Raw genomic sequence first — 26,999 nt, forward strand, 5'->3', positions numbered from 1 at the left:
GCTGTTCAAGACAGGGACAAAGCTCTGTGCATACCTTCCCTTTAAACCGTCCAGAGCTCATGAAGCCCTACATCGTAAGTATAAATCCAATGAGAAAAGTCCAGAAAACAAATCTAACATAAATGGAATCACAGATGAAAATTAAATATATAATGGGATCCTCTTAAATGAAAGAGACAGAGTGAAGGCAGGACTAATATCTGTGTATAAACTCAATGGTTTGGGAGATGTGGGCATGTGGCTGTTATGTTTAGAAAGACAAAGCTCAAATCCTTCTATCTAAGTCCTTATAAGAGGCACATAATTATAGGACTCTGTCATCTTCGGTACAAAATGCACAAAATAAAATTTTTGTTCTATCTGTACATCCCATGGGAACATTTGCATAGTGAATGAGGTAGACTATATTTTTTATGTTCCTAAACAGCCTCACCTTCTCACCTGGCTCTGTCTTAGGGAAGCCTACACTTTCTTCAGAGATCAGATCAAAGCCTCTTCAGATTCTTCAAGTAAGACTCATCCTCCCTTTCCTAGGCCATCACAGCATGTCCTAGAACATCTTACTGCTGACCTTGCCTTCCTCCTTGTGCAGTTCTTGCATGGCATAGCACATCTGGGATTTATCTTTGTCTCTTATGGCCCCAACACAAGTGTCTTGAACACTGTAGTTGATTATTGAATTGGTAAGACCTTGCCTGAGGTCCTATCATGCTCTAAGAGTTTATAAACATTTTCTGGGATCTGGGTTGCTCAAATTTGACTACAGAAATGACCTCAATAAAGGACTCACTTCACACTTAAAAAATCTTGTCTCCTTATAATCATATTTTATGTTGACCTTTTATACCAGAACATTTGCATTAATTTAATGCATTAGTAATCAGCACTGGCAAATAGCAACCTCATAGCCAGAAGGTTGAATTATAAAGTGTCTTTTATAATCAAGTAAGAGTATGGCAGTCATCAAACTTAAACAAACTAACTTGAGATTTGCTTTTACCACAAATCTTATAAATATTCCACCAGATTCTATTCAATAAGAAGGTAAGAGATTCAAAGCCACAACTTAAGCTCTTTGAAGGTCTCTCTTTAAAATGAGCTGGTGAATAAAATGCTGGTGAGAGAACTCAAAATTTCAGAGCAAAAAGTACATCACTCTACCAAGGCCAACTGCTCTTCATGGACACAAATAATGTTCTTTTTATTAGCAATTTGGAGTAACAATTAAAAACATTCATTTTATTGAGATTTTTATTTAAAAACTGAGAAAACAGTTCTTCACAGTAATTATGAAACTATAAGAGAAAATGCTGAGCTTCTGAAACACAGTAATCATCCTAACTCCCCTATCTTTCCCTGGGCCATGTGTGGTAGTGCTGTGATCCTCAATTAAAAAGCTTATTTATAAGGAAGATAAAGACTAGGGAATAACAAGAATACTACTAGTGCTTGCAATGAAAAGTAAGCTAAGAAGAAGATGAAGTAATTATTTTCAATTACACCACATTCTACAAAATAGCAAAGAACTCCCATTACATTTCGTGTAATATGAGAAAAAGCTCTTTGATCCATGAATGGGCTAATCCAACAGCTATTCACCTAATTCCTGTCCTTTTCAGGGAGAATAGCAATCAGTGATCAAGAAGGAAAGTACAAGTCAGAAAAAGCATGAAATCTTACTTTTTCATCATCTTCAGTAAATGGAGCTCCTTCAGGAATCTTATTTATCGCTTGGGCCACACCAATAATCTCACCATCACTGCTTCGGATAGGCATGCACAGTAATGATTTTGTCTTGTATCCAGTTAGCTTGTCAATTTCATCATTGAATCTTCGATCCTAAAAGTAAGACAGAGAGGGCATCATTAACTGCATTTGCATTGTTGTCAGGGAGAAAGAGAGAGAATGTTTCTGTGTGTGATACCTTATCACTGGGAACTTCACCCCACGGATTTTTAATAACAAGAACAGATTTGATTTCATGTTGAATTCACCAAAGGAATATAAATGAAAATAAATCACCACCATAGTTTTTAACCATGGTAAAGGAAGAGAGAAACTTTAAACCCCACTACAACAATATATCAAAATTGGGGAAGGGGCAAATGTTTTTAATAGAACTTCACACTGTGCTATTTATTAAAATATGTTATTTCACATAGACAACTAGCTATGAAGTATCATGTAAGAAATATATATTAAGCATTATGAAAAAGTATGCAGAAAAAGCAATATGTTTCCTTGGTCAAAATGATCCTATGAAAAAAACAGAACTTATGAGCCCATACTGATACTTTTTAAATATTTTTTAAATGTTTTTAATGTGGTGGGTAGAGAGGAGGTAAAAGGCTTCTTTACAGAATGTCAGCTAAAAAATGTAGAAGGACTGATAAAATTATATAATATCTATTTTGCAACTACAGACACAATAATGGATACAAGCAAGCATCATCAATAGATGCCAATACCATTGGATGAAAAACTGTTATTAAACAGGGTATTCACTTAGTCTCAAAGTGCCTCATTAAATTCAAAGAGAAAAAGATGTCTTTACCATTAGCTGGTGGACATATTAAACAAGTAATCAAACTCAGCATCACCATTAGTGAGACAAAACAGCACCATGTGTGCCTCCTGATGTGATGCAATAAGGACACAGCATCACCAAGAACGTGGAATGTTCTTGTCAAGGAGCTGAATCTGGTCATTCAGGAAAAGAAAAGTAAGAAAAACGCAGATTATTGCTCATCCTATCAGAAGCCTGGGGCTTCCCTGGTGGCGCAGTGGTTGAGAGTCCGCCTGCCGATGCAGGGGACGCGGGTTCGTGCCCCAGTCCGGAAAGATCCCACATGCCGCGGAGCAGCTGGGCCTGTGAGCCGTGTCCGCTGAGCCTGCGCGTCTGGAGCCTGTGCTCCGCAGCGGGAGAGGCCGCAACAGTGAGAGGCCCGCGTACCGCAAAAAAAAAAAAAAAGAAGCCTGACCTGCACTTTTCAAAAATGTCAATATCAGGAGAGATGAAATAAATTAAAAATAAAGATAAAGCCATGGGAGCTGTGCTGGCTTAAAGAAGACTGAAGAGACCTGAAACCTAAATGAAATGTGAGATCCTTCATTGAAAATTGTTATGCAATTTGGGAGGAAGACAATTAGAGAAAGTTGAACAAGGACTTTATATTAGATAATATCATTGTATCAATATAAATTTTCTTGGGTGTGATAGTGGTATTGTAATTATGTAGGAGAATGTTATTTTTAGGATATACATGCTAGAGTATGTTGAGGTGAAATGTCATACTACCTTCAACTTACTTTCAAATGGAAAGAAAGAGAAAGAAAGAAAAGGAAGGAAGGAAGGAAAGAAGGAAGGAAGGGAGGAAGAAAGAAAGAAAGAGAGCGACTTCCCTGGTGGTCCAGTAGTTAAGGCTCCGTGCTTCCGCTGCAGGGGGCACGGTTTTGATCCCTGGTTGGGGAACTAAGATACCACATGCCGAGTGGGCCAAAAAAAAAAAAAAGGAAGAAAGAAAGGAAGGGAAGGGAAGGGAGAAAAAAGAAGGAAGAAAGGAGAGTGAGAGAGAAAAGACTGGCTCCTAAAAGGGTAATAGGGACTAAAAACATTCCAAGGAAGAAGATAAACTGGATCCAGGCTCACTGCTTCAAGCCAGGGGCTGAAGTGAGGCTTCTCCCAATGCTCTTGATATTTCCTTGTTAAAAGAGGCTTAAAAATCAAAAACAAAGCACTGCTGTCGACCACCATTGAGAGCTATGAATTTTATCTGACTGAGGGCCTAGGAAGGCTGGCTGTAGACAAGGTGATAACTTCAAGACCAAACAGTGCTGGGCTTCTATGACCTCTGTGATATTGCCAATATCAAAAGACTTCTGTCATACCCCTGATATCAAAAGAACAGGAACCCTCTTTGTAATAAGGCCTGATTCTGGTCTGGGGCCTATGGAGGCCATTCTAAACCCTTAGTTAGGGAGAGGGGAGCCCTCAGGAGAGAGGGGAATCAAAACCCAGACAAAACCAAATCTCCTGCTCAAAATGAGCCTGCAACTAAACTTTCAGAAAAACACTAATTTGTATTACTTTTTTTTTCATTCACTGAGGAACCATTATGTGTCAGGCTGTGAGCTAGGAGATACAGCAGGAAACAAAAGAGGCATCATCCCTGCCTTCAATGAACTTGAAATTTAGTAGGTGAGGCAGATGACATATAAATGTATAATCATATATTGTGCTAAGTGATACTGAGGAAAAGACAAGGTGCCACGAGAGAGACTCAAAAGAAGGAACCTATTTTTATGGGGATCAAGGAAGTTTTCTCCGAAGACAGGACAAGTAAGCTGTGACTTGAGTCACGAGTAATAAGTTGACAGTCAAATAATGGTGGAAAAAACTTTCCAGGAACCTGGAACAATGCACACGTGAAGGTCCTGAAGCAGGAAAAAGCTTAGTAATTTCCAAAAACTCAAAAGTCAAAGGCAAGAGCACAGGAAGCCAAAGGGAAAATGGAAGAGGAAGGCAGGGGCCAGATGGTACCAAGTCTTACAGGACCAGACAGGAGTTATATTATTCCTAAATGCAATGGAAAATCACTGAAGATCTTGAAGCAGAAGGATGCTATGATTCATTATGCAGCACTTAGCATTCTCTGAAATCATCATCTTAGTTTATTTGTTCTCCCACCACTGGTATATAATATCTGAGAGAGCAAAGCTTTTATTTCTCATTTACTACTTCATACTGGCTTACCAGAGGTGTTCCACAACACATTTCCTGAGTAATAGGTGTTTTTTTTTAAAGACTGTGTTGTAATTATGCAAAATATTAGAAAGTTGAAAAGGCCCTAAGGCCCCACATTTTACTCCATGGCATATATTTAGAGATACTATTGTACATGTACAGAAGAGAGATGCACAAATGTTTACTGCAACATCAACTATGAAAAGAAAAAAACTGGAAATCATTTGAATATTGGTCAATAGAAAGATAAACAAATTATGATGTCTTGTTTTGATACTATACAACAATTTAAAGGAATAAGCTAAAGCTACTTGTATTAACATGAACAAACATCAAAAACATGTTAAATGAAACAAGCTGCAATCTGATACCATCTATATAATACCACCAAAATTTAAAAACAATACTAAATATTATGTATGGATTCATACATGTAGCAACAGTATAACGCATGCATGGGAATAATAAAGTCTAAATCGATCTAAGTGGTTACCGCCAGGGAGGAAATAGCATGAGGGAGAGGTAGAGGGAGGCTTCAACTCTAACACCACAATTTTCCTTCTTTAAAAAAAAACTGTGAAGCAAATGTAGTACAGTGCTAAAATTCTATAAACTTTGATGGTCTTTTCTTGTCTAAAGGTTTGAAATATTTTATAATAAAAAGTTTAAGACCAACTTTTAAAAGTTAAGAACTTTGTGGAAGATGATATAGGGTTGGAATAGGAGAAACCAGTAAGGAAATTTCAGTGGTCCAGATTAGGCAAGAAGATGGTCTGGGTTAAAAGAAAAGCAATGGAGCTAAGAAAAAACAGATGGATATGTTGAGTCTACAGTACTTCCTAATGAATTGGTTGGTGATGGGGGTCTAGAGAAAGAAGAATGAATCTCAGGTTTCAATTTGAGAAACTAGATGGAAGTACCATCTACTGGAATGGGGAAGTTTGAGATGAAGGTGAAAGTCTACATATAAAGAAAGTCAAGAAGGTTGATAAATCAGTGAGGTACATCCTGCAACCTAAAATCAGTGGTTCTCCACCCTGGCTGCATGTGAGAATTACCTGAGAAGGTTTTCAAAATACCAGTGCCTGGGCTTCACCCTATCCCAAATTGAATCAATCAATATGAAGCATTGGTTTTTAATTGGTTTTAAATGCTCATAGCTGATTCTCACATGAGAACAATTGTCCAAAATGATAAAGGGCTTAGTCACTAGTAAGATCAATAAAGTTCACTGATAAGAAAAGCCTTAAAATGAGAAGGAACAAAGAGAGTGGCATGTATTCTAGTGGTTACATATCGTTGGTGTGGACCATGTGAGATACCTTGAAAATCCACTCTGGAATAGGCAAGCCTTTCTGCTCTTACCTTTGTGATAGTCTGTATCTCTGGAGAAGGGCATCATCCACCAAAGTCCAACTCTGAGTAAATCAACCACCAAGACTGTGGGGTAGTCATTGCCAAAATATCCAAAGCCACATGACAACAATAGACACAGGGGTGCTTCATCATGACCAGGGGGAACAAAAATATAGTAAACCCTCCTCACCATCTCTCCAACTCTCTACACTCACCTGATAAACTTGTAACTTGAGGAGAAAAAGATAATTATGTTGATATATGTGGTAAGTGTTAATCTTCCAATTTAAAAGCTGGGAAGATACATTTATTTCATTAAGTCTTAATGATTTTTTAAAAATAATGCATCATAAAACATACTTTGTCCATGTCTTCATTACACTATTTATGGGATTATTCTCACAAATTAACTCAAAACTTGATATAATCCATCTAATGAGAGGTCAGAAGAGCTGATACAATTGCATACTTTCCAATTATATTAATCTCTAGATTAATTTTCCAATTTAAGAAAATGAAGAAAGCTGAGCCCCAAATCGAGGTATAAATAAATCACAGGAGATGAAGAAAACTAAGGAAATAATTAGAAAAAGGAACATATTACTCTGATGTTACAGAGAGCGGGAAAGTTTAAAAATGGAAGATAGCAAAAAATAGATTTTGCTAGCCAAGCAATGACCACAAATGAGTATATTAGTAAAGGAAACACAGGGCATTGTGGAACACAGTCTGAGGGAGGGGGGCGGCGGGGGGAAATCTCCCAAGGAAGGTGAAATTTTTAAGCTGACAGCGAAAGGATTGGTTTCCCAGGAAGAGGGAATAGTATTCAAAATTCAGAGGCAATAGGAAGCTGATGAATTTGAGGAACTGAAAAAAGTTGAAGATGGTTCTCAAGGGAAGAGTCAGAGATGGAACAAAAAAGACCAGCTGGAAGCTGAAAAAGGGGTGCTTAGCGATCAGGTTTTGAATTGTAAATTTACCATAGAGGAAGAGGGAGTCACTAGAGGGTTTTAAGAAGGTAGGTGGGAGTAATATGGATGATTCTTCATTTTAGAAAAGAGTTATTATGGCTTACACGTAAAGAATGAAAGGGAGGCAAGAAGTCTAGGTGAGAGAAAAACCATCTCTGGACTGGGATGGTGGCTATTGGTGGTAGGGGTGATGGGAAAGGACTGAGTTGAAAGATATTTAGGAGGGAGAATCAATAGGACTTGCTGATTAATTTGATGTAAGGTTGCTAATGCTAGAGAAGTAAAAAATAGCTGCATATAGCCAGTGCTGGTACCTGGGTGAGTGGTAGATTCCCTGAGTGAGGAACACAGGGAGGGGACAGCTTCTGATGGGGAAATAGGAGTTCCCTTGTGGATGTTTTGAGGTTTAGTTAACTATGGGCCATCCACACAGTGGTACTGCCCCCAAAGTAGTTTGAGATATAGGTAGGTAGGTAGGTAGGTAGATAGATAGATAGATAGATGTTTTAATTTCAGGAAAAGGAAGGCAAAGAAGAGACTAATTAGATAAGAATGAGGGATTCTGCTCAATAACTTCACTTGAGGTCTTCACCACACTCACCAGCAAAGCTTCACAGAAGGCCAGGTACAGAGGAGACAGGAGCAATGAGAAGGTAGAAACATTGGGCCTATTTACTGCTGGAGATGGAAACTTGAGTAGGAAACTAACAAAAGCCTCTAGGTCTATAATGAAATATCACATGGAGAATGGTGTCCAATTTTTATTCATCTCCCTTAGGACAAAAGAATAAGAAATGATCTACAACAGGAGAGATTTCTAATAAATTAAAGTAAGGGCTTCTTTAATAAGGTTATTAAAATCTGGAATGAGTTTCTTATGAATGTGGCAGACTCTTTTTTGCTTCGAGTATTTTTATGTCATAATATTTTTTGTATCACAGATACTTTAAGTATAACTGTTCTTGAGAAGTGCAGGGATCTTCTCAGTGCTTTTGTGTAGACCTACTTTTTGCATGTGACACTCAGCTATGATTTTTAATATATATATTTTTTTTTTTGCGGTACGCGGGCCTCTCACTGTTGTGGCCTCTCCCGTTGCGGAGCACAGGCTCCGGACGCACAGGCCCAGCGGCCATGGCTCACGGGCCCAGCCACTCTGCGGCATGTGGGATCTTCCCGGACCGGGGCACGAACCCGTGTCCCCTGCATCGGCAGGCGGACTCTCAACCACTGCGCCACCAGGGAAGCCCCCTGATTTTTAATATTTAAAAAGATAAAGTCATAAGGCCAAAAGCAGTTTTGACTTTTTAGCAATGGAACTGACCTGTGCCCGCTACAGAGAGAACAGTAAGTGCATGTACTTCTGACCCAGGACCTTGCAAGTGCAGCCTCCTCTGCACATTCCTGAGTTGAACATGATGTCACAGAACACACCCAGAAAGTGGGTCCCACCAGCAAAGTCCACTAAGGCTGTAGAAAGAACCAACTTCTGAAGTCTGAGCTTGCAGGTCCTTGAAAAAAGAGCTATGTTCACTACACTCGAGAATCCCAGCCAGCCCTAGGGAGACATATTTTTGAGGCACATAAGAAGCCTCAAAGCAAAAGGGACTCTATCCTTTCTTCTTTTCACTTTCTCAGAGAAGCCACTCAAGGCTCCCTAAGGCAGGAGCCAGAGCTAAGAATCTTATTCAGACTCATAGCAAGGATGGGTCACATAAGATCTCTTTTACCCTCTCTGTGTTTAAGGTTTCTCTCCCCAACACTTTATAGTAAAATTATCCAGTGCTCATGGATAATTGACCATGGCATAGGGTGTCCAGCATTGGACACCCTAGTCTTGACCACCATTTAACCTATAAGGGTGATTGTTTTAACCACAGTTTCAACTCTACCTTGGGTCCTTCAGGGCCAAGATGATCAAACTCTTCAAGTCTGAGAACATCCACGTGATGAGAATTATGTATTTAGAACATATGGATGAGAAAACATGTAAATGCAAAAAGGTCCTCTTAACTCCATGAAATGTTTAATGAATTTGTATCTGAGTTATTGTGTCCATAAATTATAGAGGAAAAGTAATACAAGATGTGTGCATATATGGTAATTCTTCAGTCTACAACCACTGTTAGGTATTCATAAGAATAGAGCAGTGGTTGGCAACTGTTCCTAACATTGGAATCACTTGAGGAGCTTTAGGTAACTACTGATGCCCTAGCCCCATTCTGACTGATTAAATCATAATCAGTGGGAGGAGGGATTGTGCAGGGGATCTGACTTCTAACTGTTGGTCTGGGTTAAGAACCACTGCATCAAAGTCCCTTAATAAATCCAAGGCCTCCAAAGGTCTGAGGGGTCTTGTAAACCACTGCTTTAGCGCTTTCAGAACAAGACTGTTGGTTAGCTTTTGTTTTGTTTCAGTTTGTTATGTTTTCCATCCACTTTCCTCATAGGCTTAATACACTGGGCCTGCATACCTTACCCAGAACCCTCCTATCCTCCCCTCAACAAAGAAAGGTTTGGAGACCAAGTTCAGTCCCACATTTCATCTACATCCTCTTTCAAATGCCTTATGGAGCTGCAATGTAGAGAAGCTAATGGAAATATAAGATATAAAATGAATATGCCATTGAAACTCAAACCAAAGGACTGCCCACTGTCTGAAGCTTAAAAGAAAATTGCTTTTATTGGTGCATCAATTAGTAACACTCATTTAACTCCAATTCATAAAAGCATCTCCTTACATTTATGACTGATCATAAACATCACTTATTTTCCAAAAACTGCTTGGAAAGCTAAGCTCTCAAAAATTCTGATTAGTCTTTAATCATTTGAAATGTATTATTCTGCTTTTCTCCATACAAGGAAGCATATAACTAATTGTTCTGAACTGATGGAAGACTTGAGAATATACTGCACAAAAACAAAGACAGAGCATGTGGTAAGTAGATAGCTAACGCTTTGGGCATCCTAATTTGATACTTGCTGAGAAAAAGTACAAAATTATCATGGTTGTTCCTAATATGTATTCACAGAATGTCATTGCTCAACAGCAAACAAGAATCTTGTCTCTGAATTCTTTCACAAAGAAACGTGTAGAGCTTTAAATAGTATAAAATATTACCAAAAAGTATGTATGTTTTGGAAGCGTCACTCTTACGGACCTGAAGTGGTGTGGTAGGTGGTGAAGCAGTTTATAAATATGTACAGGTCACCTCTATTTGGTAAATGCTTAATGGGCACACTTTCAATTAAGTCTTCCAAGCTGAATTAGTGGTTAATAGACACCATAAAAGAATTTAATATGAGGTTTAGAAGGAGCCATTGTTATTACCAAGTTACTTTGTTATTGGTCATTGTTATTACCAAGTCACTGTCCTTTAGGTGCGTTTCTAAAGTAAACTTGGTTTGCTGATCTTATTTCTTTGTTCTGCCTTTCTTAGTTGGCACTTTTCTTTGGTCCTGTCTTATTGTTGTCATCATGACTATTATTATTTATCTTTCTTATGAGAAATACAAACATATCTCAAGGCATAAGACACAGGAAAATGGAAGAACCACAGCACAGGTGAAACCAAAGTTGATGAGGTGGTATGAAAGAAAATGGTGAAATCTTAAACTTCTTTAATACATAGCACAGATATCTACTAAGGATATATTGTAAATGTGCAGATAAATTGTATGTAGAGTTAAAATTCAACTCCATTTCTATAAGATTTATTGTGTATAATTAAAGTGTCTGAGCCAAAGACCAGTATATGAAGAGATAGCCATAGGAAGAGTCAGCTGGCCAGAAGCACCTTTCTTCCTGTCACAGTGGAGCCATCTAAGAACTTTGGGGAATCAGGGAGGTGAGGCTACAGGTGGAACCAAGAAGGCCATGAAGTCTGTAAATATGGACAAGGGATTGTCAACATGGAGTTGTGATTCAAAGCCAAACAGTCAGGAACCAGGGAATATAGGGAAAGCCAAGGTCAGAAGAGTGATGCATGAAAAGCCAGATCTGAATCAGGGGTACAGATTAACAGAGACACACCAGAGATTTGGTCTCATTTATTTGTTAAAACCTAACAAGGATCATAGAAAAAGAAATCAGATTTGTGGTTACAAGAGGCAGGGCTTGGGGGAAGGGGGAATTGGATTAAGGTAGTCAAAAGGCACAAACTTCAAGTTATCAGACAAATAAGCACTAGGGATATAATGTACAACATCATATAATGAAAACTGTGTGTGTCATATTTGAAAGTTGTTAAGAGAGGAAATCTTAAGACTTCTCATCACAAGGGAAAATTTTTTTTCTACTTCTTTAGTTTTGTATCTATACAAGATGATGGATGTTCACTAAACTTATTGTGGTAATCATTTTATGATGTATTTCAGTCAAATCATTATGCTGTACATGTTAAACTTATACTGTGCTGTATGTCAATTAAATCTGGATAAAACTGAAAGGAAAATTAAATTAAAGCTCTGGGTTTTAAAAAAAACCCAACAAGGACCACCTCCAACAGAAAGCCTATTTTACTCTTCCCACTGTGACCAACTGAGACAACCTGAAAAGTTGGCCCCCAAATGTAACTAACTGGTAAACAGCTGTACCAATCAGATTCTGACTTTCCCACATTTATGGCAAATACAGTAATTTCTAGTATCAAAATGGATAAGTTATATTTTAATACATATGTTATTTAGGTTTTACTATTAATATGTGGAAGTTACTGTTTTTGTTTGACAGAAGTTTAATGTTAAAAAGTAATCTTAGACTTCTCCTCGGACAATTGGTGAAAAAAGTGGCCTACACCATTCAGAGTCACATTGTTGTTACTGAAATAGAAGCCCAGAGAGAGCCGTGTGGCTGAGAGGGTCTTGGTGCTCTGGTGGGGTGTCAGGTCTGTGCCTCTGAGGTGGGACAGCCAAGTTCAGGATATTGGTCCACGAAAGATCTCCTGGCCCCATGTAATATCAAATGGCGAAAGCTCTCCAAAAGATAACCAACTCAATGCTAAGACCCAGCTCCACTCAATGACCAGCAAACTACAATGCTGGACACCCTATGCCAAACAACTAGCAAGACAGGACCACAACCCCACCCATTAGCAGACAGGCTGCCGAAAATCATAATAAGTTCACAGATGCCCCAAAACATACTACTAGAAATAATCCTGCCCATCAGAAACACAAGATCCAGCCTCATCCACCAGAACACAAGCACCAGTCCCCTCCACCAGGAAGCCTACACAACCCACTGAACCAACCAGGGCCATTGCAGGCAGACACCAAAAACAACAGGAACTATGAACCTGCAGTCTGCGAAAAGGAGACTCCAAACACAGTAAGTTAAGCAAAATGAGAAGACAGAGAAACACACAGCAGATGAAGGAGCAAGGTAAAAACCCACCAGACCAAACAAATGAGGAGGAAATAGGAAGTCTACCTGAAAAAGAATTCAGAGTAATGACAGTAAAGATGATTCAAAACCTTGGAAATAGAATGGAGAAAATACAAGGACGTTTAACAGGGACCTAGAAGAACTAAAGAGCAAACAGTGATGAACAACACGATAAATGAAATTAAAAATTCTCTAGAAGGAATCAAGAGCAGAAAAACTGAGGCAGAAGAACAGATAAGTGACCTGGAAAATGAAAGAGTGGAAATAACTACCACAGACCTCTGGGACAACATTAAATGCACCAATATTCGAATTATAGGGGTCCCAGAAACAAAGAGAAAATGAAAGGGACTGAGAAAACATCTAAAGAGATTATAGTTGAAAACTTCCCTAATATGGGAAAGGAAATAGTCAATCAAGTCCTGGAAGCACAAAGAGTCTTATACAGGATAAACCCAAGGAGAAACATGCCAAGACACATATTAATCAAACTATCAAAAGTTAAATACAAAGACAAAATATTAAAAGCAACAAGGGAGGGTTTCCCTGGTGGTGCAGTGGTTGAGTGTCTGCCGACGCAGGGGACACGGGTTCGTGCCCTGGTCTGGGAAGATCCCACATGCCACGGAGTGGCTAGGCCCGTGAGCCATGGCCACTGAGGCTGCGCGTCCAGAGCCTGTGTTCCGCAACAGGAGAAGTCACAACAGTGAGAGGCCCGTGCACAGCAGAAAAAAAAAAAAAGCAACAAGGGAAAAACAACAAATAACATACAATGGAATCCCCATAAGGTTAACAGCTGATTTTTCAGAAGAAACTCTGCAAGCCAGTAGGGAGTGGCAGGACATATTGAAAGTGATAAAAGGGAAAAACCTATTACCAAGATTACTCTACCAAGCAAGAATCTCATTCAGATTTGACAGAGAAATTAAAGCCTTTACAGAGAAGCAAAAGTTAAGAGAATTCAGCACCGCCAACCAGCATTACAACAAATGCTAAAGGAACCTCTCTAGGCAGGAAACTCAAGAGAAGGAAAAGATGTACAATAACAAACCCAAAACAATTAGGAAAATGGTAATAGGAACATACATATTGATAATTACCTTAAATGTAAATGGATTAAATGTTCCAACCAAAAGACATAGACTGGCTGAATGGATACAAAAACAAGACCCGTATATATGCTGTCTACAAGAGACCCACTTCACACCTAGAGACACATACAGACTGAAAGTAAAGGGATGGAAAACAATATTCCATGCAAATGGAAATCAAAAGAAGCTGGAGTAGCAATTCTCATATCAGACAAAATAGACTTTAAAATAAAGACTATTAAAAGGACAAGGAAGGACACTACATAATGATCAAGGGATCAATCCAAGAAGAGGATATAACAATTGTAAATATTCATGCACCCAACATAGGAGCACCTCATACATAAGGCAAATGCTAACAGCCATAAAAGGGAAAATTGACAGTAACACAATCAGAGTAGAGGACTTTAACAGCCCACATTCACAAATGGACAGTCATGCAAAATGAAAATAAATAAGGAAACACAAGCTTTAAATGACACACTAAACAAGATGGCCTTAATTGATATGTATAGGACATTCCATCCAAAAAAACAGAAAACACTTTCTTCTCAGGTGCTCATGGAACATTCTCCAGGAGAGATCATATCTTGGGTCACAAATCAAGCCTTGGTAAATTTAAGAAAATTGAAATCGTATCAAGCACTTTTTCTGGCCACAACGCTATGAGACTAGATATCAATTACAGGAAAAACACTAAAAAATACAAATACATGGAGCCTAAACAATATGTTACTAAATAACCAAGAGAGCACTGAAGAAATCTAAGAGGAAATCAAAAAAATACCTAGAAACAAATGACAATGAAAACACGATGACCCAAAACTTATGGGATGCAGCAAAAGCAGTTCTAAGAGGGAAGTTTATAGTAATATAATCCTACATTAAGAAACAAGAAAAATCTCAAACAAACAAACCTTACACCTAAAGCAATTAGAGAAAGAAGAACAAAAATACCCAAAGTTAGCAGAAGGAAAGAAATCATAAACATCAGATCAGAAATAAATGAAAAAGAAATGAAGGAAACAATAGCAAAGATCAATAAAAGTAAAAGCTGTGAAGAGAAACAAAATAGAAAAACCATTAGCCAGACTCATCAAGAAAAAAAGGGAGAAGACTCAAAAAAATAGAATTAGAAATGAAAAAGGAGAAGTAACAACTGACACTGCAGAAATACAAAAGATCACGAGAGATTACTACAAGCAACTATATGCCAATAAAATAAACAACCTGGAAGAAATGGACAAATTCTTAGAAAAGCACAACCTTCTGAGACTGAACCAGGGAGAAACAGAAAATATAAACAGACCAATCAGAAAATACAAATAGACCAAACAAGACCAGATGGCTTCACAGGTGAATTCTACCAAACATTTAGAGAAGAGCTAACACCTATCCTGCTCAAACTCTTCCAAAATATAGCAGAAGGAGGAACAACCCAAACTCATTCTATGAGGGGACCATCACCCTGATACCAAAACCAGACAAAGATGTCACAAAGAAAGCAAACTACAGGCCAATATCACTGATGAACATAGACGCAAAAATGCTCAACAAAATACTATCAAACAGAATCCAACAGCACATTAAAAGGATCATACACCATGACCAAGTAGGGTTTATCCCAGGAATGCAAGAATTCTTCAGTATATGCAAATCTATCAATGTGATACACCATATTAACAAATTGAAGGAGAAAAACCATATGATCATCTCAATAGATGCAGAGAAAGCTTTAGACAAAATTCAACACCCATTTATGATAAAAACCCTCCAGAAAGTAGGCATAGAGGGAACTTACCCCAACATAATACAGGCCATATATGACAAACCCACAGCCAACATCGTTTTCAATGGTGAAAAACTGAAACCAATTCCTCTAAGATAATGAACAAGACAAGGTTGTCCACTCTCAACACTATTATGCAACATAGTTTTGTAAGTTTTAGCTACAGCAATCAAAGAAGAAAAAGAAATAAAAGGAATCCAAATTGGAAAAGAAGAAGTGATAAAACATTCATTGCTTACAGATGACATGACACTATACATAGAGAATCCTAAAGATGCTACCAGAAAACTACTAGAGCTAATCAATGAATTTGGTAAAGTAGCAGGATACAAAGTTAATGCACAGAAGTCTCTTGCATTCCTATACACTAATGATGAAAAATCTGAAAGAGAAATTAAGGAAGCACTCCCATTTACCACTGCGAGAAAAAGAATAAAATACCTAGGAATAAACCTACCTAGGGAGACAAAAGACCTGTATGCAGAAAACTGTAAGACACTGATGAAAGAAATTAAAGATGATCCAAAGAGATGGAGAGATATACTATGTTCTTGGATTGGAAGAAACAACATTGTGAAAATGGCTCTACTACCCAAAGCAATCTACAAATTCAATTCAATACCTATCAAACTACCAATGGCATTTTTCACAGAAGTAGAACAAAAAATTTCACAGTTTGTATGGAAACCCAAAAGACCCTGAAGAGCCAAAGCAATCTTGAGAAGAAATAACAGAGGTGGAGAAATCACGCTCCCTGACTTCAAACTATACTACAGAGCTACAGTAACCAAGACAGTATGGTACTGGCACAAAAAAAGAAATATAGGTCAATGGAACCGGAGAGAAAGGCCAGAGCTAAACCCACGCACATATGGTCACCTTATCTTTGATAAAGGAGGCAAGAATATACAATGGAGAAAAGACAGCCTCTTCAATAAGTGGTGCTGGCAAAACCGGACAGCTCCATGTAAAAGAATGATCCGTAACACCATACACAAACATAAACTCAAAATGGATTAAAGACCTAAATGTAAGGCCAGACACTGTAAAACTCTTCGAGGAAAAAACAGCCAGAACACTCTATAAGTTAAATCACAGCAAGATCCTTTTTGACCCACCTCCTAGAGAAATGGAAATAAAAACAAAAATAAACAAATGGGATCTAATGAAACTTAAAAGCTTTTGCATAGCAAAGGAAACCATAAACAAGACAAAAAGACAACTCTCAGAATGAGAGAAAATACATGCAAATGAAGCAACTGACAAAGGATTAATCTCCAAAATTTACAAGCAGCTCATGCAGCTCAAGATCAAAAACCAAACAACCCAATCCAAAAATGGGGAGAAGACGTAAACAGACATTTCTCCAAAGAAGATATACAGATTGCCAACAAACACATGAACGGATGCTCAACAACACTAATCATTAGAGAAATGCAAATCAAAACTACAATAAGGTATCACCTCACAGCAGTCAGAATGGCCATCATCAAAATATCTACAAACAATAAATGCTGGAGAGGGTGTGGAGAGAAGGGAACCCTCTTGCACTGCTGGTGGGAATGTAAATTGTTACAGCCGCTGTGGAGAACAGTATGGAGGTTCCTTAAAAAATTAAAAATAGAACTACCATACGACCCAGAAATACCACTACTGGGCATATACCCTGAGAAAACCATAATTCAAAAACAGTCCTGTACCACACTGTTCATTGCAGCTCTATTTACAATAGCCGGGACATGGAAGCAACCTAAGTGTCCATCGACAGATGAATAGATAAAGAAGATGGCACGCCGCCGCCGCCGGGCCTGTGTGCGAGCGCGGGTCACTGTCCGCCCCGCCTTCCGGGGGGCCTCTGCACCCCCCCACTGCCGGGGTCCCGGGACCCGGGGACGGCTTTCCTGGGAAAGCGCACGGAGCGCCTCAGGCTGCTGCAACATCACGCCGGCCTCTGCCGCCGCAGGCCCGCCCCACACTGCGTGCCCCTCCCTCCCCTCTGCCTGAGTGAGCCAGAGCCCCCGAATCAGTGGCTCCTTTAAACCCGTCCTGTCTGAGCGAAGAACGGACGCCCTCCGGCGACCTACGCGCAGAGGCGGGGCCAGGTCCAAGGCTGAGACCCGGGAGCTGTGAGAGCAGAGACAGGGAAATCTCTCTGTGCAGCCTCGGAGGCAGCGGATTAAAGCTCCACGGTCCATTTGATGTGCCCTGCGTCTGTGGAGTGCATGAATGGACAGCGAATCATCCCAAATTGAGGAAGTGGACTTTGAGGACAAGATTTAAGACTTTCCCCCCTTTTCCTCTTTTTACAACAAATTATTCCAAATTAAGGAGGTCGACTTAGAGAGCAAGATTTCAGACTTCTCGCCCTTTTCCTCTTTTTACAACGAATTATCCCAAATTGGGGAGGTGGACTTGGAGAGCAAGATTTTTGATTTTTCCCCCTGCTCTCTTTTTGTGAATATGTATGTGTAATCTTCTGTGTAAGATTCTCTCTGTATAGCTTTGCTTCCACCATATGTCCCAGGGTTCTATCGGTCCGTTTTTTTCAATAATTAATTTCTAATTTTAATAATGCTACTATATTTCATACTTTATTCTATTTTACTTTACCTGCTCTTTCTTTTTTTCCTACCTTCCTTTCCTCCCTCCCTCCCTCCGCTCCTCCCTTCCTTCTTTTTCTTTCCTCCCTCCCTCCCTCCCACCATGCTACTTTCCACTTTCTTTTTCTTTCCTCCCTCCCTCCCTCCTGTCTTTCTTTCTTTCTTTCCTTCCTCCCTCCCTCCCTCCCTTCTTCCATTCACTCTTCCTTTTGCTTTCATTCCTCCCTCCCTCCCTCCTTTCTTTCCTTCTTTCTTTCCATCCTTGCTCCCTCCCTCCCTCCTTTCTTTCTTCCGTCCTTCCTTCCTTTCTTCCCTTCTTCCTTTCTTTCCCTCTCTCTTTCTTTCTTCTACTAATTCTTTCTTTCTACTTTTTCTCCCTGTTATTCTGAGACGGGTGGATGAAAGGCTCTTGGTGCTGCAGCCAGGAGACAGTGCTGTGCCTCTGAAGTGGGAGAGCCAACTTCAGGACACGGGTCCACAAGAGACCTCCCAGCTCCACATAATATCAAGCAGCGAAAATCTCCCAGAGATCTCCATCCCAACACCAGCACCCAGCTTCAGTCAACGACCAGCAAGCTACAGTGCTGGTCACCCTATGCCAAGCAACGAGCAAGGCAGGAACACAACCCCACCCATTAGCAGAGAGGCTACCTAAAAACATAATAAGGCCATAGGCACCCAAAAACACACCACCAGACGTGGACCTGTTCACCAGAAAGACAAGATCGAGCCTCAACCACCAGAACACAGGCATTAGTCCCCCCCACCAGGAAGCCTACACAACCTACTGAAACAACCTTAGCCACTGGGGTCAGACACCAAAAACAACGGGAACTACGAACCTGCAGCCTGCAAAAAGGAGACCCCAAACACAGTAACATAAGCAAAATGAGAAGACAGAAAAACACACAGCAGGTGAAGGAGCAAGATAAAAACCTACCAGACCTAACAAATGAAGAGGTAATAGGCAGTCTACCTGAAAAAGAATTCAGAATAATGATAGTAAAGCTGATCCAACATTCTATTTCCAAGATCCATAATCTTGGAAATAGAATAGACAAAATGCAAGAAACAGTTAACAAGGACCTAGAAGAACTAAAGATGAATCAAGCATCGATTAAAAACACAATAAATGAAATGAAAAATACTCTAGATGGGATCAATAGCAGAATAACTGAGGCAGAAGAACAGATAAGTGAGGTGTTAGATAAAATAGTGGAAATAACTGATGCAGAGCAAAATAAAGAAAAAAGAATGAAAAGAACAGAGGACAGTCTCAGAGACCTCTGGGACAACATTAAACGCACCAACATTCGAATTATAGGGGTTCCAGAAGAAGAAGAGAAAAAGAAAGGGACTGAGAAAATATTTGAAGAGATTATAGTTGAAAACTTCCCCAATATGGGAAAGGAAATAGTTAATCAAGTCCAGGAGGCACAGAGAGTCCCATACAGAATAAATCCAAGGAGAAATACACCAAGACACATATTAATCAAACTGTCAAAAATTAAACACAAAGAAATCATATTAAAAGCAGCAAGGCAAAAACAACAAATAACACACAAGGGAATCCCCATCAGGTTAACAGCTGATCTCTCAGCAGAAACTCTACAAGCCAGAAGGGAGTGGCAGGACATAATTAAAGTGATGAAGGAGAGAAACCTGCAACCAAGATTACTCTACCCAGCAAGGATCTCATTCAGATTTGATGGAGAAATTAAAACCTTTACAGACAAGCAAAAGCTGAGAGAGTTCAGCACCACCAAACCAGCTTTACAACAAATGCTAAAGGAACTTCTCTAGGCAAGAAACACAACAGAAGGAAAAGACCTACAATAACGAACCCAAAGCAATTAAGGAAATGGGAATAGGAACATACATATCAATAATTACCTTAAAGGTAAATGGACTAAATGCTCCCACCAAAAGACACAGAGTGGCTGAATGGATACAAAAACAAGACCCATCTATATGCTGTCTACAAGAGACCCACTTCAGACCTAGAGACACATACAGATTGAAAGTAAGGGGATGGAAAAAGATATTCCATGCAAATGGAAATCAAAAGAAAGCTGGAGTAGCAATTCTCATATCAGACAAAATAGACTTTAAAATAAAGACTATTAGAAGAGACAAAGAAGGACACTACATAACCATAAAGGGATCGATCCAAGAAGAAGATATAACAATTGTAAATATTTATGCACCCAACATAGGAGCACCTCAATACATAAGGCAAATGCTAACAGCCATAAAAGGGGACATCGACAGTAACACAATCATAGTAGGGGACATTAATACCCCACTTCCACCAATGGACAGATCATCCAAAATGAAAATAAATAAGGAAACACAAGTTTTAAATGATACATTAAACAAGATGGACTTAGTTGATATTTATAGGACATTCCATCCAAAAACAACAGAATACACATTTTTCTCAAGTGCTCATGGAACATTCTCCAGGATAGATCATATCTTGGGTCACAAATCAAGCCTTGGTAAATTTAATAAAATTGAAATTGTATCAAGTATCTTTTCCGACCACAATGCTATGAGACTAGACATCAATTACAGGAAAAGATCTGTAAAAAATACAAACACATGGAGGCTAAACAATACACTACTCAATAACGAAGTGATCACTGAGGAAATTAAAAAATACCTAGAAACAAATGACAATGGAGACACGACAACCCAAAACCTATGGGACGCAGCAAAAGCAGTTCTAAGGGGGAAGTTTATAGCAATACAATCCCACCTTAAGAAACAGGAAACATTTCGAGTAAACAACCTGACCCTGCACCTAAAGCAATTAGAGAAAGAAGAACAAAAAACCCCCAAAGTTAGCAGAAGGAAAGAAATCATAAAGATCAGATCAGAAATAAATGAAAAAGAAATGAAGGAAACGATAGCAAAGATCAACAAAACTAAAAGCTGGTTCTTTGAGAAGATAAACAAAATTGACAAACCATTAGCCAGACTCATCAAGAAAAGAAGGGAGAAGACTCAAATCAATAGAATTAGAAATGAAAAAGGAGAAGTAACAACTGACACTGCAGAAATACAAAAGATCATGAGAGATTACTATAAGCAACTCTATGCCAATAAAATGGACAACCTGGAAGAAATGGACAAATTCTTAGAAATGCACAACCTGCCAAGACTGACTCAGGAAGAAATAGAAAATATGAATAGACCAATCACAAGCACTGAAATTGAAACTGTGATGAAAAATCTTCCATCAAACAAAAGCCCAGGACCAGATGGCTTCACAGGCGAATTCTATCAAACATTTAGAGAAGAGCTAACACCCATCCTTCTCAAACTCTTCCAAACAATATCAGAGGAAGGAACACTCCCAAACTCATTCTACGAGGCCACCATCACCTTGATACCAAAACCAGACAAGGATGTCACAAAGAAAGAAAACTACAGGCCAATATCACTGATGAACATAGATGCAAAAATCCTCAACAAAATACTAGCAAACAGAATCCAACAGCACATTAAAAGGATCATACACCATGATCAAGTGGGGTTTATTCCAGGAATGCAAGGATTCTTCAATATACGCAAATCAATCAATGTGATACACCATATTAACAAGTTGAAGGAGAAAAACCATATGATCACCTCAATAGATGCAGAGAAAGCTTTCGACAAAATTCAACACCCATTTATGATAAAAACCCTGCAGAAAGTAGGCATAGAGGGAACTTTCCTCAACATAATAAAGGCCATATATGACAAACCCACAGCCAACATTGTCCTCAATGGTGAAAAACTGAAACCATTTCCACTAAGATAGGGAACAAGACAAGGCTGCCCACTCTCACCACTCTTATTCAACATAGTTTTGGAAGTTTTAGCCACAGCAATCAGAGAAGAAAAGGAAATAAAAGGAATCCAAATTGGAAAAGAAGAAGTAAAGCTGTCACTGTTTGCAGATGACATGATACTATACATAGAGAATCCTAAAGATGCTACCGAAAAACTACTAGAGCTAATCTATGAATTTGGTAAAGTAGCAGGATACAAAATTAATGTACAGAAATCTCTGGCATTCCTGTACACTAATGATGAAAAATCTGAAAATGAAATCAAGAAAACACTCCCATTTACCATTGCAACGAAAAGAATAAAATATCTAGGAATAAACCTACCTAAGGAGACAAAAGACCTGTATGCAGAAAAATATAAGACACTGATGAAAGAAATTAAAGATGATACAAATAGATGGAGAGATATACCATGTTCTTGGATTGGAAGAATCAATATTGTGAAAATGACTCTACTTCCCAAAGCAATCTACAGATTCAATGCAATCCCTATCAAACTACCACTGGCATTTTTCACAGAACTACAACAAAAAATTTCAAAATTTGTTTGGAAAAACAAAATATGGCCCGAATAGCCAAAGCAATCTTGAAAACGAAAAATGGAGCTGGAGGAATCAGGCTCCCTGACTTCAGACTATACTACAAAGCTACAGTAATTAAGACAGTGTGGTACTGGCATAAAAACAGAAAGATAGATCAGTGGATCAGGATAGAAAGCCCAGAGATAAACCCACACACATATGGCCAACTTATCTTTGATAAAGGAGGCAGGAATGTACAGTGGAGAAAGGACAGCCTCTTCAATAAGTGGTGCTGGGAAAACTGGACAGGGGCATGTAAAAGTTTGAGATTAGATCATTCCCTAACACCATACACAGAAATAAGCTCAAAATGGATTAAAGACTTAAATGTAAGGCCAGAAACTATCAAACTCTTAGAGGAAAACATAGGTAGAACACTCAATGACATAAATCACAGCAAGATCCTTTTGGACCCACCTCCTAGAGAAATGGAAATAAAAACAAAGATAAACAAATGGGACGTAATGAAACTTCAAAGCTTTTGCACAGCAAAGGAAACCATAAACAAGACCAAAAGACAACTCTCAGAATGGGAGAAAATATTTGCAAATGAAGCAACTGACAAAGGATTAATCTCCAAAATTTATAAACAGCTCATGCAGCTCAATAGCAAAAAAACAAACAACCCAATCCAAAAATGGGCAGAAGACTTAAATAGGCATTTCTCCAAAGAAGATATACAGACTGCCAACAAACACATGAAAGAATGCTCAACATCATTAATCATTAGAGAAATGCAAATCAAAACTACAATGAGATATCATCTCACACCAGTCAGAATGGCCATCATCAAGAAATCTAGAAACAATAAATGCTGGAGAGGGTGTGGAGAAAAGGGAACACTCTTGCACTGCTGGTGGGAATGTGAATTGGTACAGCCACTATGGAGAACAGTATGGAGGTTCCTTAAAAAACTAAAAATAGAACTACCATATGACCCAGCAATCCCACTACTAGGCATATACCCTGAGAAAACCATAATTCAAAAAGAGACATGTACCAAAATGTTCATTGCATCTCTATTCACAATAGCCCGGAGATGGAAACAACCTAAGTGTCCATCATCGGATGAATGGATAAAGAAGATGTGGCACATATATACAATGGAATATTACTCAGCCATAAAAAGAAACGAAATTGAGCTATTTGTAATGAGGTGGATGGACCTAGAGTCTGTCATACAGAGTGAAGTAAGTCAGAAAGAGAAAGACAAATACTGTATGCTAACACATATATACGGAATTAAAAAAAAATGTCATGAAGAACCTAGGGGTAAAACGGGAATAAAGACACAGACCTACTTGAGAATGGACTTGAGGATATGGGGAGGGGGAAGGGTAAGCTGTGACAAAGCGAAAGAGAGGCATGGACATATATACACTACCAAACGTAAGGTAGATAGATAGTGGGAAGCAGCCGCAGAGCACAGGGAGATCAGCTCGGTGCTTTGTGACCGCATGGAGGGGTGGGATGGGGAGGGTGGGAGGGAGGGAGATGCATGAGGGAAGGGATGTGGGAACAGATGTATATGTATGACTGATTCACTTTGTTATAAAGCAGAAACTAATTAAAAAAAAAAAGACTGGGAAAAAAAAGATGGCACATATATACAATGGAATATTACTTAGCCATAAAAAGAAACGAAATTGAGTTATCTGTAGTGAGATGGATGGACCTAGCATCTGTCATACAGTGTGAAGTAAGTCAGAAAGAGAAAAAAAAATACCGCATGCTAACACATATATATGGAATCTAAAAAAAAAAATTTTTTTTCTGAAGAACGTAGGGGCAGGACAGGAATAAAGATGCAGACATAGAGAATGGACTTGAGGACATGGGGATGGGGAAGGGTAAGCTGGGACAAAGTGAGAGAGTGTCATGGACTTTACATATAGTTCCAAATGTTAAACAGATAGCTAGTGGGAAGCAGCCGCATAGCACAGGGAGATCAGCTCAGTGCTTTGTACCCACCTAGAGGGGTGGGATAGGGAGGGTGGGAGGGAGACGCAAGAGGGAGGAGATATGGAGATGTGTGTGTATGTATAGCTGATTCACTTTGTTATAAAGCAGAAACGGACACACAATTGTTAAGCAATTATACTCCAATAAAGAAGTTAAAAAAAAAAAAAGTAGGGTTTCCCTGATGGCGCAGTGGTTGAGAGTCCACCTGCCGATGCAGGGGACACGGGTTCATGCCCCGGTCCAGGAAGATCCCACATGCCGCGGAGTGGCTGGGCCCGTGAGCCATGGCTGCTGAGCCTGTGCGTCTGGAGCCTGTGCTCCACAATGGGAAAGGCCACAGCAGTGAGAGACCCGCGTACCGTAAAAAAACAAAAACAAAAACAAAAAAACCCATTTTGAATCATTCTTTCTTGCGAGAATATGATGATAAAAGTACATGATTACCTAATATTAAAATATATCTTAGGGACTCCGTGCTGGTGCGGTGGTTAGGAGTCCACCTGCCGATGCAGGGGACATGGGTTTGAGACCTGGTCCGGGAGGATCCCACATGCTGCGGGGCAACTGGGCCCATTCGCCACAACTACTGAGCCTGCACTCTGTTGCCCATGGGCCACAACTACTGAGCCCACATGCCACAACTACTGAAGCCCATGCACCTAGAGCCCATGCCCCAGAACAAGAGAAGCCACCGCAATGAGAAGCCCATGCAACACAACAAAGAGTAGCCCCCACTTGCCACAACTAGAGAAAGCTCGTGTGCAGCAACAGAGACCCAGCATAGCCAAAAACGAATAAATTTATTTAAAAAAAAAAATATATATATATATATATCTTAAAGCTACAATAACTAAAACAATGTGATACTGGTTCAAAAAACAGAAAAACTGATGAGAGTATAATGCCAAATATATATGTGTATATATACATATGTATATATGTGTGTGAATAAATGTATTTAATCATAAGAGTATCATTTCAAATCAGTCAGAAAATAATAAATTATTCAATTAGTTACATATTTGAGAAAAGTAAGATTCTTTCCTCACATTATACATCAAAATTAATTTCAAGCAGAATTTGAAGATAAATATACTCATCTCTTGATGAATTACAAAAGTGGAACAGATCACGCAAACCCTGCCAAGACACATGTCTTATTTTAACATGAAATACTAGGAGAAAAATGTCTGAATATTAATTATAACAGTCAATAATATGAGAATGCATATATTCCAGATATTATCAAGTAAATCCTAAATTTGCACTCAGAAAAGTCAATGGCCTTATGTTCAAATGTTGGCCTTCTTTTCCACCAAATCTTTAACCAAAGCAGCCAATAAAAATAAGATTAATTCCATTTCTTTCATGTGTTCATTTCAGCTAAGATTCTTATAAGAAGTACAAATGGTCAAAAGTTTTCAGTAGAAGAATGAATAATGACATGATGAACTATAAGCTAAATCATCATTTACTTTACTTGGAAATTATGTTAAAACATTTTTTATAATTTAAAAAGTTAAATGTCAAAAATAAAATAATAAAAGAATGGAAGGAATATAACTGGAAATTTGTCTGATCTCACTAGAGGGAAGTCTTTCAATCCATAATACCAAAAGGAGGAAACATAAACACTAATAGATTTGACTAATAAAAATTTTAAATTTCAGTACCTAAAATATAATACAAAGAATTAAAAGTAAAATAAAATTGGAAAAATATTTTTAAATACATCTGGCTGACAAAATGTTAAATCCTAAACATACAGAATTCTTACTAATTAATGAGGAAAAATGAGCAATGGGTAAGAATCAGAAATTAACAAAATAAAAAATTGATGGGAAAAAATTGTCTCATATTTCACATAAATATTTGAAAACTGTCAAATTACCACAACAGTTATAGTTTTTCTATAAAATTGGCAAAGATTTAAAATTTGAGGTGTCAAGATACCTAGATTTATTGAAAGTTTTTATGAAAAGTTTTTGTATAAAATTCTACTTTTATACATTGCTGGAGAGAATACAAGTTAGTGCAATATATATGGAGGACAATGTGGCAGTAAGTAACAAAAACCTTTAAAATATTCATACTTTTCAATACAATAATTTTATTTCTAGGAATTCATAAGAAAAAATTGAAAAATACCTAAATATTCAATAGGAAATTGATTATGTTATGGTATATTCACACTATCACTAAAAAAGTTTATAGGTTATTATTATACATGTTATAAATAATTTTATTCTGACATGAGAAAGTGACACAAGGAAAAGAAGTTTAAAAAACAGTATTAATTAGCATAGTTACATCAAAGTGATGGGATTACCATTCAGGACAGCACTACAGCTTCAGAAGTGCCCTCCAAAAAGATAGAAGTCTTTATACTATTGAACTGTCAGTAAAACAGATAGGCAAGATATACCAAATGACAACTGTCAAGATGGTGGTGAGTCAATCTTCATAAGTAATATAAATATGTGAAAAACAGACAGCATAGCACTCTATACTTTTAGCAGGATATAGCAGCCATCTAAATGGCCCTAGTTTTTAAAGCCATTATCATCCTGGCTACAAAGCTCTTTACCATAAAAATTAAGTCCAGGGCTTCCCTGGTGGCGCGGTGGTTGAGAGTCCGCCTGCCGATGCAGGGGACATGGGTTCGTGCCCCGGTCCG

At 38.5% G+C, this 26,999-nt stretch overlaps 1 protein-coding gene across 1 annotated transcript in view; it reads right to left on the minus strand.

Moving 5' to 3' along the window:
* Positions 1 to 26,999, minus strand: part of PDE11A (phosphodiesterase 11A) — a 449,383-nt gene that overhangs the window by 388,378 nt on the left and 34,006 nt on the right. Inside the window, exon 2 of the mRNA XM_082630579.1 lies at positions 1,681 to 1,839. Within this exon, the coding sequence (XP_082486705.1) occupies positions 1,681 to 1,839 (159 nt within the window). The remainder of the gene's footprint in view (positions 1 to 1,680; positions 1,840 to 26,999) is intronic.

Source organism: Mesoplodon mirus, assembly GCF_964341445.2.
Source record: "Mesoplodon mirus genome assembly, chromosome: 8".
Lineage (NCBI taxonomy): Eukaryota > Metazoa > Chordata > Mammalia > Artiodactyla > Ziphiidae > Mesoplodon > Mesoplodon mirus.